Genomic DNA, 22,430 nt, shown 5'->3' on the forward strand with positions numbered 1-22,430 from the left:
TTCTTTCTTTCTTTCTTTCTTTCTTTCTTTCTTTCTTTCTTTCTTTCTAATCTTCAAGTGCCACTAAAGTTACAGTAAATATTGTTGGATTTAAAACTTACCCAAAGAATCTGGGACTATTTCATCTGGAGAAAGAAGTACTTGTGACGTCTCTTCTGTCCTTTCTGCCAGGTTATCTCCTTGAAGCCTAAATAATTAAAAATGGTCATTGAAACCTCAAATAGTGTTGAATTGTGAAATGTGAACTATATACTACGAGGACATCGCTTCTAAACTTAAAATCAGACTTGCTTCCTCACAAGGGAATTAAAGTTTTACTAAAGCATTTGTCATATAGTGTTTTTGCTTTTCTAACCTTTAAGGGGAAGTCTTTCATCATCTTTTCTCCTATGTTCATGGCAAGATTAGTGTAGGCAGAATCTGCTTTTTTTCTCAGCCTCACTGGAGGAAGGTTTGTAAGCAAATGTTTTCACTGAAACTACAACGGGGAAGTGAGTGGAAGAAGAGCAAAAGTCCCACACAGAGTACTCTCCTGGCTTCTGGGTCCAGGGGCAGAAGAGGGTTTCTACATAGCAGCTTATCAAACACAGTTCTCCACATTAACCAAACTTGAGCTTAAAGGCCTGCACATCAAGGTAAGTCTCAACACTGGCAGTGAAGATTCCTAATACGTATGACTGCCCGGGGTTCTCCAAGACGCTGGGTCTTCAGGAAGGGAAGACCCATGGATACTTTCAGGGCAATATATTTCTGAGCTTCTGTATGCACCTTTCTATAGTGAGACTAGCAATACCTAATTCAAACAGTCTGGATTTATATTATACTATGAAACCACTCTATCAGAAGAGTGGTTATCCATCATTGTTGGAACTCTGTCCTAAGAATAAGGTCTGCTAATGTTGGAGGATAATGTATCAAATAATCCAGAGATTGGAAGTTTCTATCAGTGCCTTACTTTTTTCTTGCATTGAGCTACTGGCAAGTGCCCTCACGGGAGACTATTAATAAAGGCATAACAAATAGCATTACTATTTTTAAAAATACAAACTTAAGTACAATTCACACCTGCACCATGCTCAAAAGTTCAACTTTTCAACTATTTTACATCTTTGCTTTTATATACCACAGTGGAATCACAAAATAATTTGCATCTTACTTTTGCAATTTAAAGCATATATGTATGACTCTTTATCTTTTGTGTAATTATAAATATTATAAATTATATTTTCATTTTTTTCAGTGTTAAATTTTGTACATTTTTGTATATAGTACACAGTAATACTCACATATTACCTTTTATACACGAAACCATATTTACTGTATTACATAAGCTAATTAAAGAATTATCAAGGGTAATTTCCTGAGAGTCATAACACTTTTTGATCAAATATATGTGAATTTATATTTTTTGATTGACTTTACTTTGAATTAAGGTTTTAAATTTTACTTCGAAAGAGCAGCATCACTTTTAAATGAATGATTTAACTACATGTCAAATCTGCCCATTATCTCTTCTTATTTTGTTTATTTCCAATATTAAATACTTTACTAATCTACAATATCAAATATTCTTTTCTGCATTTTCTTTATCTAGGACCATTTCATCAAAGTTTCAAAGAGAGAAAGTATGTAGAAACAAGTGATATGAAAGGTATAAGTAAAATTTATCATTCAAAATTGGCAATGAACGTCAACACATCTAGGTATCTCAATTTAGGTATCTCAAAAAACCTAAATGGAAAATAAATATCCAACAAAGGCAGAAAGAAGCAAAAAATAAAAGCTAAGTTGTAATTTTTTTTTGCTTATTGAAAGCTTCCATAAAAATATTTAGTATTTATTAACATACTCCGTAATAAGCCTAATGTTGTAGAGATGTAAATAAATTACAAATGACCCTGATTTCACAGACTTCAATTTTGCTGAGTCGAAAAGATAAATGGCCATGCAAACAACCCAACAAACTGGGTGGCCTTGGAGCTGGCTCATCTTTGTCCAAACACTGCCCTCCAGATACCTTAAGAGGTGGATTTACCGTGATTTGGCAGCAATTGCATTGTGGAATGCTTCGCAGCCCTGCTATCCTTGAGCGCTCTGCCAATGTTTCCCGAGCTGTAATCCACACAGCACTACTTCTGTAAGAGGTTAATAGGCACTATGCAAACAAGGGTTATGTGGGCAAGTCCGGGAAATACAGTCTTAATAAAAGTTCAATCTGTTTTTTCTTTACACTACAAGAGTTTTACTTATACTCCCAAGTCTTTTCTCTGCTTTCTAAAACCTTTTCCATATGAAACACTCTTCTGCATTCTCAGTCCCTAAACAAAATGCTTCCTGCTCCTTCTTGTCATCATCAAAACCCTTTTGTCTTCTCAGAACATTAAATCCCTTTTTTCCTCTAAGACCATGACAGCACCTCCTCTCCAAAGGAGACTGCCTAATCCCTTGACCTCAGATAACACAGAATTTGAAATATTAACCTTCCTTCTTTCTCCCTGTAAAGACTTTGCTCAGACTCAAACTTTTCTTCTTCAACTCAAGTCACTATTATCTTGAATGCTTTTCATGTTCTTGTGTATCTACCCACTAATTTCAAATCCCTTATTTCAAATCTGGAGATCTTTCCTTCTACTTCACCTTCCCTAGCCCAAGGACAGACAACCCCAAATTGGTCCATATCAGCAATATTTAAACCCAATGTTCTGTTTTCTAACGACAAACTCTCGCCTCTTTTAGGCTCTTTTGCAAACTCGCTATCCTTCACACTTTCTCTTCAATCAAATACAGGTCTCCAGTTTCTATTTTCTCCAAGGTATCTGGCCTCTCCTGACTCCAGTTCTGCGCTACGCAGCTGGGACTTGTGGTCCTCGGTTCCCATGAACCTACATCCTCCTGTCATTACTGACCAACCAGACCCTAATTTTGTATTAATCCATCATTTTCCTACACATGTGCACCTGGGGCAATGCTGGAGAAAATCGGACACTCTAGAATTGGTGAGTTACAAGTCAATGGTCCCCAACTTTAAACTTGGTCTTCTTGGTTGTCTGTCTTCCATTCCTTTCAAAATCTTTACAAAACTATAACCTCTTTTTTAGGTCACCTAGAAAAACTGTATGTTAAGGAATAAAGATCTGCTACTCTCCCTCACACAGCACCTACAGAATTACCTTCACCCCAACCAGTATTTACCACTTTGCCAATTCACAAAGGGTGAGGGGCTCTCTCTCTTGTGTAAGGCTTAGACCATCCACTTAGACTGGTGATTTGAATCCTTGAATCCCAAGGGGTCCCAAGGTCCCCTCTTGGACCTTATTTTATCCACTACAATTGATTCTGTTCATCTCCACTGTTCATTTCCCACAGCATAGAAGCAAGCTCATTTGTCTTTCAGCCTTAAAAAACAAACAAACACAAAACAAAATCCCTCCCATAGTTATCCCAAACATTTAACAGCTGCTTTTTCTTGGTCATCCTTCTTTGAGCCAACCTCCCTAAATATTCTTCATTCAGCGTCTTTGCTTCCACCGTTTTCATTCATCCCTCAACTTATTTTAATCTGGTTTGTGTCTCTACCATTCTGAAATGAAATGACTCTCTAACCTTCTAATTGTCATATAAAACAGGAGCTTTTCACACCTTGTTTTTATTTAACTTTCAACTGTACTTTGTATGAACACGCTTTTCCCACTCTTTTTTACACCACCTCCCTGAATCAGCTCATCTACTCATGGTTTTAGCCACATAGAGATCGCTATTTTTCAAATCTTTATCTAGAATCCTCAGCTCAAATTTTTGTAAGGACATTTTACTTGGATGCACCATGAGCATCTCAAAGGCAACATATCCAAAAGCAAACTAATTTTCATCATCACCCTGTTTTGCATCCCACATGGCTAATCAGTTGCAGTGTTGCTAATTACACCTCCTAAGGAGATGTCCTGAATCCATCACTTCTTTATACATTACTATAGTATTGTTGCTTATTTTGATTTACCTAGATTATTATATCATGTCCTCACAGATAGTCATACTTAGAAACTGGCCCTCCAAAAATCCATTTTCCATATGGCTACCAGCAAACTCAAAACAAACCCAACCATATTACTCTAATGGTCTAAGTATTTTAGTGCAAGAGATCTTAACATTAGTATTTTTAGAGGGTTTGTGGGCAGGTTTTATGAGAATCACAATAATTCACAAGAAATGGAATGAAAAGTTTTTGGCAGATGTGCTCTTTTTGGACAGGGAGACAATAACTTCAACCAGATTTTCAAAATAATCCTTGCCTCAAAAAAGTTTAAGAACTACCATTTTTACTGGATTTTCATCACCTGCAAGATGAGTTATGGCTTCCTTATCAAGTCATTTGAGTTTCTCTATCACACAACTCCTACCTATCTCTGCAAATTCTTCTTTTATTTTATACTCCATAAACACCACTGCTTTTAATTATCTCTTATGTGACTTACTTTCCCCCATTTTACTTTTGGCTTAATCCTACTTTTTCATTCTAGATTCTTATCTTTTCAGAAGCTTTTCTTCCAGAAGTCTTAGCACCTATGCACATCTTTACCATGGCTTTTTCTTTACTATATTTTAATTGTCTGTTCAGATGTCTGTTTGTCAATAAATTCCAAGTCTTAAAGGCAGGAATTTTATTTTCCTGTCCCTAAAACCTAGCTTAGGTTGAACTTGATACATTGTAAGCTCTAAAAGATATTTCTTAACTAGTGATTAGTTCACCTTGGAGATAATGACAGGAAGACAGAGCTCACCCTATATATATGAGGAATTTTCTATAGAATATGATAATAGAGTTATATTTTCTTGAAAAGAGGTAAAAATATCCTATGTATATTTAGGGTTAAGCAGCTCTTAGCCTAGTTAACCCTAATGCAGAGCATGAGACAGAGGCTTATGTACAAGTGTTTGTATGATCTGGGCGGCAGGATTGAAGGACATGGGAGTAAAACACAAAAGGAGAGAAAGCCAATATAAGGATGGGTTATTGAGCCAGCCCCTGTATAGGCAGTGCATAATCCCACAAGAATTCTGAGGATTCTTATGAAACGTGTCCATTTGAAGTATGAAAGGGTAAAGAATTTATCCATAGGTTCCTGGTCAAGGGTGGTCTATGAGCTTTGATAACCCTGAACTTTTAAACTGCACATAACTTGGTTGTGAGTGATCCTCACTGGCCATCCCAAGGCAGGAAATAAGACATAAAAGATACTAGCGAAAATGAGATGCTGAGGGTTACACCTGCACAAAGCTGGCTGCCGCAATTAGAAACATGTGCAGATACAGTTGCTAATAAGAGGTATTTGAAATGGCATACAAGTGGGGCAGATAACGACAGTAAATGCGTTTGGGTTTAAGATAAATCAACCAGATTTAATTTTATATTTACCACTGAGACCTGACTGAAGGAAAGGCTATTATAAATATAAGTAAACTCTTTCTCCAAGTTTGTGAGTCAACAATCAGCTTCCATTGAGTCAGTCTTAGCAGTGAACTAAGCCATGAAAAAGAGCATCCTCAGAGACTGTTGTAATGCCTATCACAGAGCCTATCATGGTACCACATGCATATGATCAATAGATATTTGTTAAGTATATGTTATCAAAAAGTTCCTGGGTCTTATAAGGTAGATTTAAGAACAATGTACCAGTCAATAGAAAGAAGATTGAAGCTCACTCAGGAGATTGGTAGGTACAGTATTGGTTCAAATTTTGCTTGTTTGGGGATGTTTTGAGATTTGGCTGATCCCAATGTCTAATTCTATAAGAAGAAGCAAGGAAACCAAAAATGGGGCCAAGTAGCAGTCCAGTCCCAGTCCAAAATGGTCAGTAGAAACACTCTCCTCCCAGCCATTTCCATTCAGATGAGGAAGTTTTGAATAGTGTAAGCAGTGGGAGAAGAGAGATGATTAGTGCCACTTCTTTTTTATACTTAAAAAAATCCAAAACACTCAAAAAGGAGACATATTTTCCTTTCCTTTTAATCTCTGGTATTGTCAATCTGATTGAACTATGTGATCTGAGGAGAGAAGATTGAAATAAGTGAATTCTTACTTTCTCATTTTGGCCTAGAAGACATTCAAATTCATAAGCACTCATCCTTCTGTTTTTATTTTATCATGCAATATATTATATATTTTAATCTTTCCTGAATACTTTCTGGAAGAAACAAGTATCTAACTAGAATAGACACTTACTAAATGTTTCTTTGAACCAAATTGAATACACTATGGTATGCATGATATTAAGTGCCAAGCTAACAGTTCTGGCCTGTATATATAGTTCAGAGGAAATGATAAAAAAAAAATCAGGATTAACTGAAGAAACATTAATGGAATAGGTGGTACTTGAACTGAGCTTTGAAAAAGCAAAAGTTTGATTAGGTAAAGAGAGAGAGAGAGAGAGAGAGAGAGAGAGAGAGAGAGAGAGGAGTGTTCCAGATAAAGAGCAGTGAGATAATAGACTATATTTACTTTGGAAAAAGAAGGGCCCTTCGGGGATGGGAAGGAAGGCAATAAAGTACATAATGACAGAGAGAGAACACCAAGTATAAAAACAACTGACTGATTGCTTCAGTGAAAGAAGTATTTTGAGAGCAACAAACAGCACATCTAGGTTATAAAATGGATTCATATGAGATCTTGCACACCAAACAGGAGAAATTAGACAACATAGTAGGAAACCTTTGAAAGTTTTGATTATATGCCTAATATGACCAAAGCTGCACTGACAAAATAATATTCATCTTTGGACTGGTGAAATCTAAAAGACCATTTGGGAAATGTTTGCAATAATCCCAAAGCAGAAGATCAACAGCATGAAGTAAGGAGGGTCTATAAGAGTGCCAGGTACTGGGGGGGCTTGGGGTGGGGGGAGGCGGTGAAGCAGCAAACATGGCCAACCAAATTCCCATCCTCATGAAGCTTTCATTCTACTGACTTAAGATGATGGATAAACAAGTGAAATACACAGAATCAAGTGTTGGTAAGAAATCTGGTTCAAAATGGGGGATGTAAAAGTAAAGCCAGAAAAGAAAAAAAAAAAGTAAAGCCAGAAAAGAAAAAAAAAAAAGTAAAGCCAGGAAGGCATGTAGAGAAGGTCTGGAGAAAGAGTACTATACAATTTTATATTGTGTGTCAAGGAAAGGAAAGGCCTCACTTGTGAGTAATATTTGACCCAAAATTTGAAGAGGTCAGGGAGTAAGCAAATAGATGTCTGGGAAAGAGCATCACAGGGAGAGGAAATAGTACACACAAATGTCCTGAGGCCAAGGACTGAAGCAGAGTGAAGGAGGAGGGGATTAGGAGGATATGTTGACAGAGGGGAATAGCTGGAGCTGGATGGAGTAGGACTTTCTACCGTGTCATCTAGAACGTTGATGCTGAAATATCTAGTCCTCTTCCATGATGAAAATGGAAGCCAGTGGGAATCAGAGTGATGTGATCAGACGTACACTTTGAGAAGGATGGGCTTGGTTGAGCATAGACTGTAGGGGAGAAGCATGAAAGCAGAGAAATTCTTGAGGAGCCGATTCCACCAATTTTGTTGAGAGTTGAGCTTCCCCAAGGGCGGCAATAGTGGAGATGGTAAGAAGTGGACTGATTGTGGATAAATTCTATAGCTGGAGCCAATGGAGTACACGATAAATTAGGTGTGTGTGTGCGTGTGTGTGTGTGTGTGTGTGTGTGTCAGAGAGAGAGAGAAAGCGAGAGAGAGTGAGGGAAAGAGAGAGAAGTATAAACAATGTCATTTTTCTGTCCTGAGCAACTGAAATCATCATGTCACCATTTGCTGAGTTAAGGAAAACTGAGGGGAAAGCAAACTTGGTGGGGATTAAGTGGAATTTCATCGGGGACGTGGTAAGTTTAAAATGCATTTTAGACACGGAGGTAGAGGTGTAGAGAGGTGGCTGGATGTCCATGTGGAGACGCTGAAAAGACTGGATGGAGCTGTGGAGTGAGGCTTGCCCTTTGTGGATTCTAAAACCTCTACAGAGAACTTCAGACTATGATATACTGCTAGTTAGGGCAGCTGTTTTGAAGAATAAGATACTCTGTTTCACTAGAAAATAAATAACATATCATAATAAATGTCAATTGGAGCAAGTGAACCACAATAAACAGTTTTAGTTTTAAAACCTTTTGAACCATTTTCGTTAAACGGCTAGAAATTAACTTACCTTCCCCTTCCAAAGTCTGCTTTTAATTCACAAAGCCTCTTTCATAATATCAGTCATTGAGTTATTTCTAAGTCTCCTTGTGAGTGTTAATACTCCGTTTTAGGATACCAGTATGTTTCTCCAGGATTATTTTTTGAGAAAAATTCTAACAACTTATTGTCACTCACTCAATTTTGAAGTCTTAAAAAAGCCAAAATTGTCATCAACGCCAAAAATTTATTGGAGAGCTTCAAAGACAAAGCTCTCCACTGAGCCCTGAGCCCGCAATCTGGCATAAGACCTGCATGGTATTTGCATGATCTAAATCCTTTGCAAGCAAGCTTTCCTGAAGTCAGAGATCAGGCCTGAGACTGCTGACACTATGGGGACACTATGGCGTATTCATTTACATTTGTGCCCCTTCGAAATAGCTATGTAATTTAAATGGCATTTATCTGAATTCACTAAACACTTATTTTAATTCTTTTCCTATCCTAGAGTGGCTGCTCTATGGAACTTTCCTGCCCTCCTCACTCAGCCCCAGTTCCGGGAATAATTCAGGAAATTATCTGGACGTTCTTCCTCCCACACTCCTTTCCAAACCCACTGACACCACCTCGGCCTCTCCCTCCCCTGGCCATTCTCGTTTGACCCTCTAGTGAATGTCTGCTCACTTTGACTCTGGCCCTTTCATGTCATCTCTCAGATTCCTTAGCAGCATTCTCTGTACCCTCAACACAGATCCACTTTCCAGAGCCTCCAGCAAATCCTACTTCCAGCACCTCGATTTCCCTTCTTATTGTAGCATATTCATTTTAAAAATCTTCCTTCCAGCATTCATCTATTGCTGTTGAGGTCACCTGAAGATAAGTAACAATGCATCAAGATGAAGCAACTTTTTCCTAAGAGCAGAATGGAGTAGAATAACCTCCTCCTTCACCAGAGGGCTTTCCTTGAATATTGGTTTTTAAATTATCTCCCTCATTCGCAAGTGTGTCTGATCATGAACCTCTGAAATATAGTGATTGATGGTAACACAGAGATAAAAAGCCACTCTCTTTCCTGCTAAATTTTCCTCTTAACTTCCTATCTCCTGAGAGTGAGATATGGGCCTGCAAACTATCTGTAACTCTCTAATGAAAATCATCCTTCTCTCCTGCAGGGCCCCTTGCAGACATATAGCTGCCATAGGTGGCCTCTTATCTGGGCTGCTAATTACTCTCCTGGCAGAGGCTTAAGAATTTTAAAGCTAAATCAAAGGAAAGCACACATGGAAAAAGATGTTATGTTTTCAATCTCTTCTGCTTTATCTCAGCTCAAAGGTAAAACTGTCAACACAAAGTAAGGTAGAGAAGATCAGGCATGGAGCAGGACTGATTCTTAGCATGCTTTAGGACCAAGGCAGATATGACCAGAACGTGGGCCACTGACTCACATACCTTGGCCAGATGATTACGTCACAAAGGGCGACACTTGTGGCATTCCAACCTTCCTGAATCTGAGGTGGCCATGAGAAAGGATTAAGATCAAATTGCCAGACTGCGTGGAGCTAACGAAACTTCAAGAGAAAGCAGCCAAACACAGAATGCCTGAGCTAGAGGCAGCCCTGGGCATCGAAATCCTCAAGCTTCCTCCAGCAAAGCATCATGTACATTTTTAACCTGATTTCATGTCGATAATCTGGCAAAGTGGAGGTATCCTTTCAGCGTCTGCCATCATTCTTAGAGAGGACCCTTTTAAAAATCTATCTAAATAGAAATAGGCGCTTACTTGACATTGTAGACCAGTGGTTCTCAATTTTTAGTATACATTAGAATCCCTTAGAGGACATAAAACACTGATTGCTGGGATCCACCCATAGAGTTTCTGATTCAGAAGGTCTGGCATATAGCCCAAGGATTTGCATTTCTACTAAATTCCCAGGTAATGCTGATACTCATGGCCAGGGAAGTGCCTCTGTAGTGCCTCCTTTTTTCACAGCTGTGCAAGGAGATGGATTTTTCCCATCCATTCTCATGGCGGTCATAGTATGTTGCCATGACTAGAAGACCAAAAATAGAGAGAGATCTACCAGAGGATGTTAGTATTTTCTTTCTGTAAATTGCTAAGTATTGACTTTTTTAGCTGACCTCTACATTTTATTCCCAAGTATGTATGATTCCATCTCAATGGGTTAAAAATCCGAGTCAGAGTCCTCTTGAGCTCAGAATGCTGTGTACTTAGCCTAACTCAGAGAATTGCCAGGTCAGCAGGCATCTGGCTCAGGAGCAGCTGTAAGAGGTCTTTTTAAAGTGCTGATTTCTAACAGGTTGAAAAATGGGATTGTGTGGGGAGCCAAAACACCCTTTTGGAAAACTGCCAAAACTTTTGTTCCTTCCTTAGCCATTCCTTCCTTTAATCGGGGACCCCTTACGGTACTAAAACAGAAGCCTGCCTCACATATGTACCTGATAGAAGACCACCCTTCTTTCCCAGATCCCCTGGAAGCATCTGTGAGATTGCTGAGTCCTTCTGTATGTAGCCATTCTCTCTCCCATTCTCTGGTAGTTAAAAACAAACTCAACACTGTCAGACTTTTTCATGATATAGCACTGGGAGAGATAATGTGTCTTGCTGCCTTAGTCAGATGGCTTATGTTCCTTTCTTTGCTTTTTCCCCGTTACACAAAATTTGGAATAATTGGAATTCAGTTGCGGTAACTAGCAGAATTATGAGGTATACTGAAATTCCCAAATCATGAGTGGTATTACTTTATATCAGAGAGAGGTAAAGTTTTAGTAGGGCTCTATCTGCTGATGGCAACTGAGAAAACATTGCCAGTGATGTGCAGTATCACAACCTGAGAAATTGCTAGTAGTCAAGGAACCAGCATTAAGGAATGAACCACGGGCTGCCTCATAGCAATCCTTCTTGATAATGTTGTATATTTTGGGGAGGAGTAAATAAAGGAAATCCTAGCAAACCCTACCAAGTGCCATCTACTTAGGAGGGTTGGTGGAAAGAGGACAGGGAAAATCTGAGAAGATTCACTTGGAAATCTGAAACCACTGTGTATTGAGGTTATAGCCTAAGAAAGGTGAGCTTAGAGAACTTCTACATCAAACAGAAAGGCTGTACCAACTGGGGATTTTATGATCTGACTTCCCCATAAAGGTAACTCTCCATGTTCCAATAAAGGACAGTAGAATACAAGACATTTAAGCATACAAACACGGTTCCCCTTTCCTCCATGCTTTCATGTAGCACTGATGCACCCACAACAGGCAATAAACAATCGCTAATTGAGTCAGTCTTACTTTAGCACTGTCTCCAAGTTTGAGATCTTTTCTATGTTTTAAGCCTGTTGTGGGACAGAAAGCTTGGCTTAAGTTTGTTTTTAGCATAACCCTGTGAAATAAATATAACCTTCGATAATAAATGTTTTTCAAATGACTCAATATTAAGCTGCCATATTTATTAGTATTTGGGCAGCATAATAAAATTTTCTGACAAGCAAGTTGGTGATCTGGCAAACAAGATCCATTTAGAAAATGTTAAGTATGTGGCATCCTTGAAGAGATTAGAACAGAAAAGATAAAGGCATTCTTTTATTAACAATCTTTTTAAAATTCTTAGGAAGGAACAACACTGAATACAAATGTCTGCATAATTGGAAAAGCCAATAAGGCATAAATATACTAGGAAAATTCATCTTCTGGCATAATACTCTACAAGAAGAAATACATTCAGTGACTTACTAGGGAATATAAATACTGTTTTGTAAAATATAACTATCTTAGTCTAGAATTTATTTTTTCCAATGTGCATATCGATTGATCTCTTGCAATGATCACCGAATTTGTTTATAGTGCATTGATATCAAAATTATTGGCTTTTCTTTTGGAGAATTTCATGCTCTGGTTTGAGCACTAATGTTTGTAATTGAAAATAAATACATACGCTAAAAATTTTGATTTTTATTCTGAAATGTCATCAGAAAATTCAGAATTTAATGACAGTATTCTTTGTTTTAACAGTAATAATATCTCTAGTCTGATTTGTTTCTAAAATATTTATTTTATATTAGTAAGGCTAATTAACTGTTCAGTGATTATGGAACTAATTAATAAAAGACACTAATAGAGATAAAATTAATATAATTATACATTTGATATGACTTATGCAGGCCATTCAGGAATTGTGACCCAATTATAAAGATAATTAGCATAACAAATAATTGAAAGTAATTGCAATTTCAATTTTACTACAAAGTGTCTAGGGAGGTCCAGAATGTCAAGCAAGTGAATAAATAAGAATCTTTCAGATATAGATAATGATATGAAATATAATTTTTCACTTTTGTTCCTATTTCTTACATAAGATACCCCATCTTTTGTCAATATGGAAACAAAAATGAGGAAAAAAATAGGAAGAGTCATTTAAATCAATCTTCCCATATTATGACAACAAAATAAAGTCCAACAGTGCTATTGCTATTTGAAAATTATGTCTAATTCTGGGGCGCCTGGGTGGCTCAGTCGGTGAAGCGGCCGACTTCGGCTCAGGTCATGATCTCGCGGTCCGTGAGTTCGAGCCCCGCGTCGGGCTCTGTGCTGAAAGCTGGGAGCCTGGAGCCTGTTTCGGATTCTGTGTCTCCCTCTCTCTGACCCTCCCTGTTCATGCGCTGTCTCTCCCTGTCTCAAAAATAAATAAAAACGTTAAAAAAAAAAAAAGAAAGAAAATTATGTCTAATTCCAAAATAGGACCAACAACTTAGCTTTAAAACTAGGAGGTAGCACTATATAGTAGCAAGATTGGGTCTTTCAAGTGTGAGCAGGATTAAAATCATTAAAAAGTGTATTTAAGCAAGACTATATGTTAGAATGCCTTCAAAATTTACCATTTTCACATTATGCTTGGTATTCATGGTTGTATATATATGCATTACATATAAAAACTAAGGAATTACATAAATAAAGCTGAGGAACTCATGGTTTTCTATCACAGCAATTTCTATAATCATTTCATCCAGAGAGGCAGCATTTAGACAAGAATCCTTTCTCAACCAATCATCATATATCAAATCACTTGAATAACATGTTTTTATCATGTGTCATTCTGTCAAACACCTTGTTTTAATGTTCCGAAAGGAAAAAATGCCAAATGCACTTAAGACCTATTCTTATTTTCCTAAGATTTTTTAAGGCATCTGCTTTTCTTACATAATTAATTTGGTGATAAAACAGTTGCTATCCTATGTCCAAAAGTATAGCCCTTAGGAAATACCCAGTAAAATAAAACAAACAAACAAAACTTTAGTTAGGGGCACTTAAAAAAACAGGCTTATAAAAATTGGAATTTCAGGGCCATCTACTTAGGAAATGAGTAGATGTTTGGGGATATTGCTTGTATTGAGGGAGATTATTCATTTCAACAACAAAATAGCATCTTGTACATCGCAACATTCCTCCACTCTTGTGGTTGCCTCTTCCCAATTTGTACCTCCTTCCTAAATGAATGTTAAAAGTCATCCACAGCAGCGTGGGAGGTGTAACACTCCAGTATGCAAGTCGCTGGGAATTAACTTGCTCAATGACGCTCAGCAAGTAAGTAGCAAAACTGGGACACTGTTAGACTCTGAGGTTCAAGGCCTTAACTACACACTGTTCTTGTTTTCACAGGCTCAACTAATAAGATGAAACATTATTTCATTGAATCAATTATCAAATCATAGCAACTCAATCTGAAAATAAGGGTTCATGACCTCATCACCACCTCCTAATACCATCACCTTGAGGGGTAGGATTCAACATATGAATTTTGAGGAGACACAAACATTCAACTAGAGCATCTAAATATTCTTTTGACAAGCTAATATTTATGCGAAGAAACTTAAATAGAATTTGAACTTTAAATAAACTCACTAACAGCTGGAAAGAAGGCCCCTGATATGAAGCACTGTTATAACTAGAATCAAGATACCCATAAAATTCATGATGCTTGTAGGGTCTTCATTCTACAAGAGCAACTAAATAATTTTATCTTAAAACATAGCTAGAAAACAGATATCTAAATAACTGACATCTCAGGTTGAAGTTATTACTACATTGGTTCTACATTTCTAATATAACATCTAAGTCACAAAGCTCATAACCTACAAAAACAGGATAAGTATTTCATCTGAATAACATGGGCAAAAATTTATGTCTGCTCTATTTGTACTTTTGTAACCTGACAAGCAGGTTTTCAATTTCTTAAAAATAACATTCCTGAATCCACCCACCCCCTTAGCCTTTTATCCCCAAAATGGACCTAGGTAGTACAATAAATTATTTGAAAAATATGCCTAATTCCAAAATAGGACCAACAGTTTGATTGCTTTAAAACTAGGAGGCAGCACTATATAGTAGCAAGAATTGGGGCTTTCAAGTCTCAGCAAGGTTAAAATTCCACCTGTCCTACTTACTAGCCTTTTGACCTCAAGCAGGTGACTGAGTCCCTTTGAACTTCTGCAAAATAAGGCTAAAAAGCACGCACTTGGAGGAGGTGTTTGTGGGGATCAGAAATCTTTCCGAATGCCTCAAGTGGCGGATGGTACACAGCTGGTACTTCGTATCAACCATAGCTTCAAAATGCTATTGGAGCAAGGGATACCCTGCTTTGGAAGCAATTTCCAAATCCATGCTTCAATGTACATATTTGTTTTAATATTACATATGAGGCCATTGAATTGATCAGTTTGGCTGAATTCATTCATAGGGAACTTAGACTGCATTGATCATCTCTTCTAGCACTTTACAGACATAGGAGGTTTGAGTCTTAGCTATTTGGTAAATGTCAGTTCTGATTCTGAACTGCTACATCCTTTATGTGTCCTTCCCCACCTGTTTTCCTGACCATTGCGCTTGGAGAATTTAACAGGCTATTGAATTTAATCTGAACTCTTTATGCCTCTGAACTCTTCATGTTAACTGCAATGAAAGTGATAGTGAGGAGCTCTGGCTGTGGAAAATAAAATAAATAAAGGATAGAGTGGAAAGTTTGGGATAACAATAGATTCACACATTAAATATATGTGTATTCATTCATGGACTCTCTCACCACTTCCATTATTAGAGATCATTTTCATCCAGAAAAGTGTTTACTATGTCACTTATATAGTACCTTAGTTTCAAAAGGCTATAATAATAAAACGACTGGTACAAATTACTGAATTTTTGAGATTTACTAAAATAAGATATTTGATAAGTATATAATTATTTACATAAATGATCATATTCTCATTTTAACTGTTGTATTTCAATAGCATACACAGTTAATGCGATATAGTAAATCATACATAACAAGAGTAATTACTCTAAATTGTTATCACTTATTTTGCTGAATTCAACATTAACACTGTTTTCCTTTTATCATATGAATTTTTAATTTTCTTTTTTTTTTTTTTTTTACAAACAGGCTATAATGCTTCCTTTTTTTCTAAAATTCTTCCAGAAAGGTAAACAAAATTGGATAAGCATTTTAAAGAAATAAACTTGATTTGCACATTTAGTGTTTCTTATTACTATTGGTTATACATTAAAGGCTAACTATTCCGCTAATTTAAAAATCATTCTCAGAAATCACATACAATGTCACAGACTAAAGTTGGCCAATCAGACAGAATCAGTTCCACCTGTTCAAGTCTAAACTTAGACAACAGTAGAAAGATGTAATGACGATTCATGACTTTGGAGAAATGAGGATGGCAAGGTATCTAAATGGTTATCTCTTACTTAGAACAATATGCTCCTCTATAGAGTATATGAATATTTTTTACAACTTGAATTTTTTTGCAATGCCAATACCTACCCAAACTGGCCCCTAATCCTAGTTATGTCTATCAAAAATTGTCTTTCTGCGATGTGGAGTCATTTTACAGAGAACGTATTTAGGCCCTCTCCAATTTTCTTCCTCTTCTTGACTGGTAATCTTGTGTTTTATTTTTGCCATGAAGCAGACATATCCCAGGCCAACAGTGACACACATTGATTCTCAGAAGAAAACCCCATCACGCTCTATTTTTATGAGCTCATTGAACATTTTAAAATAAACAAATATTTGGTTGGTCCCACGGAACTTCATTCAGATGGTGAAAGAAACAGGAAGTAGAAACAAATGAAATAAAGCAGATGAAAGAAACAGAGAAATAAACAAAGCCCCCCTCCTTTGGATGTTACACATAATGCTTACTGTTTTTATGGGGATTTTTTTAGTTTGCTTTAAAAAGTCAATTTAAAGACATTAGCCAACCTTTAAAACAGTCCTGAAGGTAAGCAGAGTGGTACTCCATGTCTGCCCCTGCTATCTGCAAGTAACACGGACTATGGCTACACTCAGCCACTTGCTGGCTTGTACAAATGTCTCTGTGCACTTCTAAAGCTTATTGATTATTTTCATAATTTGAATGTGAAAAGTTTCCCCAAAGCTGGGTATGAAAAAATAATATCCATAACATCTTTTTTTATGGTTGTAGAACTACCATCTATTTTTTTCTTGTAATAGTTCAAAAAGCTATGTATAGATTCTGATTTTGCACTACAATAAAAACTTAAAAGCTCTTGGGAGATACATTTTCTTTCTGAAGCTGAAACCTCTTTCCAGATTGATCAAATATGTCATTTTGATCTCTACCCATGTTTTAAACTTGTATATGTCACAGTTTTTTGCTTCTTTGTTTCTCTTTCTGTTTAGTATCAAGAGGAGCAAAGCAAAACAGCCTTAGAGCCCCTTAGAGCACTGGAGTCCTAGTGCTAAGTCTAACTAACATAACAGGGCCACTGAACCTAGTCAGGAGATTATGAAAGACAAGACAGAAGAGACGCCTGCTGACTAGGGAGAACGGCAGTGTACTGTCTATACAGAAGCTTCACCGTCATGAATGGTGCCAAGGCAGTCAGATCATACCGTCTATCTGGGAGGCACGATTGCTCAGTGAATGGAGGTAGGCAGGCTATCAAGCTCATGTTACTTGTCCTCAACAATGAAAAGCATCTTTCTCAATTCTTTGGGGAGGCAGAAACCCATCCCAGTGTTGGGAAAAGGGGACCTAAATGGACAGCGTCCTGAGATGATAATTCACCTTGAAGTAAAGCTCCATCACTCCAACTAGTGGTTTGCGTCTCTTCCTGGGAACTCTAAAAGACCTTGCCGATCCACGATGGCTCCCACCTGGTCGGACTGGAGGAACTGGCTCGGCAAGCGATAGATGTACGAATTCAAGCTCGTTCAGAGCTCTAATCAGAGCTGAGGAAGATGGCTACAATACTGCCTCAGTCCATTCAGGCTGTTATAATAAACTACCACCAACTCATGGCTTACAAACAACAGAAATGTACTTCTCACAGTTCTGAAGGCTCTGCCTACCAGGTCATCCTATTGCCCACAGACCTTCCACTAGAGAGTTATTTGGCATCTGTTTCTATTTCAAGCAATCAAGCACTCACACTTGCTGGGAGTCAGACCTTCTCATTTTTCTACCGTTCCAGTTGTTCCAACTGTCCTTAAGTTGAAGCAAAGCCTGTGTGTCCTTTAGTTTATTGCCAGTACTGCTTTTTTGGAGGGACAAAAATAAGTATATTTTTTCTTCCATGGGACTGCCCTTCAAATATGCATAGCTCCATTTATTCTTTTCCAATATAAACTCCCTAAATCCATCTATTTTCTTGAACCATTGAACCGAGGAAAATTTTACATTTCTCCTGTGTTGGATAACTTGGTATTTAGATTTAAAGGCAGTTTTTAGTGGAGGTTTAAAATTTTTTTTAAATAAAATCATGCATTTTTGAGACTAAATATAGTAGTTTTGTACTGACATGTGGAAAAAATGGGTGTCTTTTATATAAATTTATACTATAAAATAAAGGTATATAAGGGCCTTCTTTGATTATCTAATATCTAGATTATTATTTTCTATAATTTCTGAACTTTCCATTATTTCTAAATTATTAGGTAACTCCTACCTAAAATTTCTGCTTTGCATTGTTAAATGTTTCATAAGGGCATTTCATTTTCTCTTCTGGTTTTATTTTGCTGAATTAAAGCTGTTAGAAAGGGATTTGATTTCGTGTCTTTATGAAGCCTCTTTCAAAGTGTGCTTGTTGATCAGTTGTGATAGAGTAATTCAGGTTCCTTTATCCTAAGCAGAAACATTTACCCTGGACAGCGTTCTTTTCAGTCACCTATTTATCCCCTAGTAATTAGAATATTGGCTTATTTTTAAGCACCTATTGACATATTAGGATAATTGGCTAAAATATTAGTATAAATATTTTTCATTAATAATAAAAATAGATTAGGGATGCCTGGTGGCTCAGTCAGTTAAGCGTCCGAATCTTGGTTTTGGCTCAGGTTTGTGAGTTCGAGCCCTGCATCAGGCTCCGTGCTGGTGGTGCAAAGCCTGTTTGAGATTTTCTCTCCTCATCTCCCCCACTCATGCTCTCTCTCTCTCTCTCTCTCTCAAAATAAATAAATAAACTTAAAAAAAAACTTTAAAAAAAGGAAAACAACTTATTTAAAATAATTAAAATAAAAAAATGACTTAAAGTGGGTCCAGAACAAAGAACAGCATCAGGCCAGTTTTGAATCATAGTCATTGAAGTATTTATCACATTTGGCTCATGAGACCACATCCTAGATGAAGTCTTATTTTTTTCTTTAGTTAGTACCATGGTTCCTTGAACAAGGTAGGCATTCAAAAAATGTTGATTAAGTTTAGCCAAGTTGCTACAAAAACAGCTGCTCCCGGACCTGACTCAGCAGGAAAACCTGGTACAGAAGAGAAAACAATTCTATAACCACTGAGATAATAACTGAACTGTTGACATTAATCGTCTGTTTAATGAGTCTTTCCTAAAATTAAGGATTTGAAAATTAAGGCCAGGGATATCTAATTTGGGCAACTTTGGTTCTTACCTAATTTGATTCATTTTATTTTATTTTATCTTATTTTATTTTTTTTATTTTTTTATGTTTTATTTTTGAGAGAGAGAGAGAAAGAGGAAGAACGAGTGGGAGGGGAGGAGCAGAGAGAGAGGGAAACACAGAATCTGAAGCAGGCTCTAGGTTCTGAGCTCTCAGCCCAACACAGGGCTCAAACTCACAAACCGTGAGATCATGACCTGAGCCAAATTCACATGCTTAACCAGACTGAGCCATCCAGGAGCCCCTCATTTGATTCATTTTAAAAAGAGAAAGTAAAAAATATTTCCACAAAGTTTTTTTTTTTTTATTTTACTTTTAAGGTATAAAATCATTTGGTAAACATTAAGAAATACACATATTTTGATGGAACAAAGGGGTTATAAGATTTTTAGTTTGTTATTTTATTATATATATGCTACTTAATAAGCTAATAAAACAAATAAGGAAGACAAAATTCACTTGATTTATTTGCAAGGAAAATTAATCATATTTTGGCTCTAAGAGGCTTCTTAGATCTTGTGATAACTATCACTATGAGTTTTGTGAGATCTGTTCTTTCACAGTTAAAATTATTCTTTTTTACATGCAAAAATAAATCTTTAAACAAATGAGCAGCAAATTAACATAAATGATAGTGGTATAGCAACCCCTACCACAAATAATAGATGTATTTTATTTTATTTTCTTCATTAAAATTTTATTAAAGCTTAGTGGGTTGTTGTTTTTGTTGTTGTTGTTGTTGTTGTTGTTTTAACAGGTAAAAGTTCACAGCTCAATTTAGGAGAAGGTGGAGATATTTTTCATAAACTCCTGTCCCCACAAGTGTGCAGCCTCCCCGTGATCAACATCCCCCACAAAAGTGATACATTTACTAAAACTGATGAGCCAACACTGACACATCATACTCACCCAGAGTCCATAGTTTACAATAGGGTTCACTCTTGGTGTTGCCCATGAGTATGGGCAATATATGTATAATGACATGTATCCATCATTATGGTATCATACAAAAACTTTGCACTGAGTTAATATCCTCTGCGGTTTGCCTATTCATTCCTTCCAGTCCACCTCGCCTGTGGCAACCACTGATCTTTTCATTGTCTCCATAGTTTTGTCTTTTCCATAATGTCATATGGTTGGAATCATACAGCGTTTAGTCTTTCAGAATGTCTCCTTTCACTTTGCAATAGGCATTTAAGTTTTGTCCATGCCTTTGACAGCGTGATAGCTCATTTCTTCTTTAACACTAAATCATATTCCATTGTCTAGTTGTACCACAGTTTACCTATCCATTCACCTACTAAAGAACATCTTGGTTGCTTCCAAATTTTGGCAATTATGAAAAAAGCTCTTATAAACATCCATTCACAAGTTTATGTGTGAACATAAATTTTCAACTCATCTGGGGAAATACTAAGGCGCACAATTGTTGGATTATATGGTAAGACTGTTTACTTATGTAAGAAGTCACCAAACTATCTTCCAAAGTCGCCACACGATGCTGCATTCCCACCATCAATGAATGAGAGTTCCTGTTGCTCCAAATCCTTGTCAGCATTTGGTGTTCAGTGTTCCAGATTTTGGCCCTTTTTAATAGGTAGGTAATTGTATATTGCTGTTTTAATTTGCATTTCCCTAATAACATCTGCTCTGGAGTATTTTTCTTTCTTTTTTTTTAAGTTCATTTATTTTGAGAGACAGAGAGAGAGCACACGCAAGTGTGAGTGGAGGAGGAGCAGAGAGAGGGAGAGAGAATCCCAAATAGCACAGAACCTAATGCAGGACTTGTTCTCACGACTGTGAGATCATGACCTGAGCTGAAATGAAGAGTTGGATGCTTAAAAAAAAAAAAAAAAAAGAGTTGGATGTTTAACCAACTGAGCCACCCAGGCACCCCTGGAGCATTTTTCATATGCTTATTTGCCACCGGTGTATCTTCTTTAGTGAAATGTCTGTTAAAGTCTTTGGCCCATTTTTTAATACAGTTATTTGTGTTCTTATTGTTGAGATTTAATAGTTCTTTGTGTATTTTGGATAGTAGTTCTTTATTGGATATGCCTTAGCAAGTATTTACTCTGGCTTATCTTCTCTGTGGCTTGCCTTTTCTGTCTCTTGGCATTGTCTTCCATGGAGCAGAAGTTTTTAATTTTAACGAAGTCCAGTTTATCAGTTATTTCTTTCATGGACAGTATTTTTGTGTTGTACCTAAAAAGGCATCATTTTACCCAAGGTCATCTAGGTTTTCTTCCTTGTTATCTTCTAGGAGTTTTATGGTTTTGCACCTTACATTCAGCTCTATGATTCATTTTGAGTTAATTTTTGTGATGGGTTTAAGGTCTGTGTCTAAACTTGTTTTCTGCAGGTTGATGTCCAGTTGTTCCAATACCACTTGTGGAAAATCATTTTGCTCCATTTTATTACCTTTACTCCTTTGTCAAAGATCAGTTAACTATAGTCATATGGGTCTACTTTTGGGTTCTCCATTCTGCTCCATTGATCTCTTTGTGCTTTCACCAATGCCACACTATCGTGATAAATTTAGACTTATGGTTAAGCCTTGAGGTAGATTACTGTCAGTCCTCCAACTTTATATTTCTTTCTCAATATTGTGTTGGCCACTCTGTATCTTTTGCCTCTCCATGTAAACTTTAGAATCAGTTTGTAGAAATCCACAAAGAACCTGCTGGGATTTTGACTGAGACTGCAATTGAATCTATAGATTAAGTTGGGAAGAACTGACATCTTGATAACATTGAGCCTCCCCATTCATGAACATGGAATACCTCTCCATTTAGTTAGTTCTTTAATTTCATTCATCAGAGTTTTGCAGTTCTCCTGATATAGATCTTATACATATTTTGTTAGATTTATACCTAAGTATTTCATTTTGGGGGGTGAAGATGTAAATGATATTATGTATTTAATTTCAATTTTCACTTGTTTATCACTATTATTTAGGAAAGCAATTGACATTCGTATACCAATCTGTATCCTGCAACCTTGCTATAATTGCTTATTTGTTCCAGGAGATTTTCTCAGTTGTTTCACATATTTTACATAGATGATCATGTCACTATGGACAGTCTTATTTCTTCCTTCCCAATTGGTATACCTTTTATTTCCTTTCCTTATTACATTAGCTAGAACTTGAAGCACAGTGTTGAAAAGGACTGATGATAGAGAACGTGTTTGCCTTGTACCTAATCTTGGTGGAAAAGCTTTGAGTTTCTCAGATTAAGTGTGACTTTAGCTGTAAATTTTGTTTTTGTTGATATTCTTTCTCAAGTTGAGGAATTTCACCTCTATTT

General features: G+C 36.8%; 1 protein-coding gene across 1 annotated transcript in view; it reads right to left on the reverse strand.

Moving 5' to 3' along the window:
• Positions 1 to 22,430, reverse strand: part of LOC125924636 (uncharacterized protein C8orf34-like) — a 93,955-nt gene that overhangs the window by 52,490 nt on the left and 19,035 nt on the right. The window contains exon 2 of the mRNA XM_049633304.1: positions 102 to 187. Within this exon, the coding sequence (XP_049489261.1) occupies positions 102 to 187 (86 nt within the window). The remainder of the gene's footprint in view (positions 1 to 101; positions 188 to 22,430) is intronic.

The sequence above is a fragment of the Panthera uncia genome, chromosome F2 (assembly GCF_023721935.1).
Source record: "Panthera uncia isolate 11264 chromosome F2, Puncia_PCG_1.0, whole genome shotgun sequence".
NCBI lineage: Eukaryota > Metazoa > Chordata > Mammalia > Carnivora > Felidae > Panthera > Panthera uncia.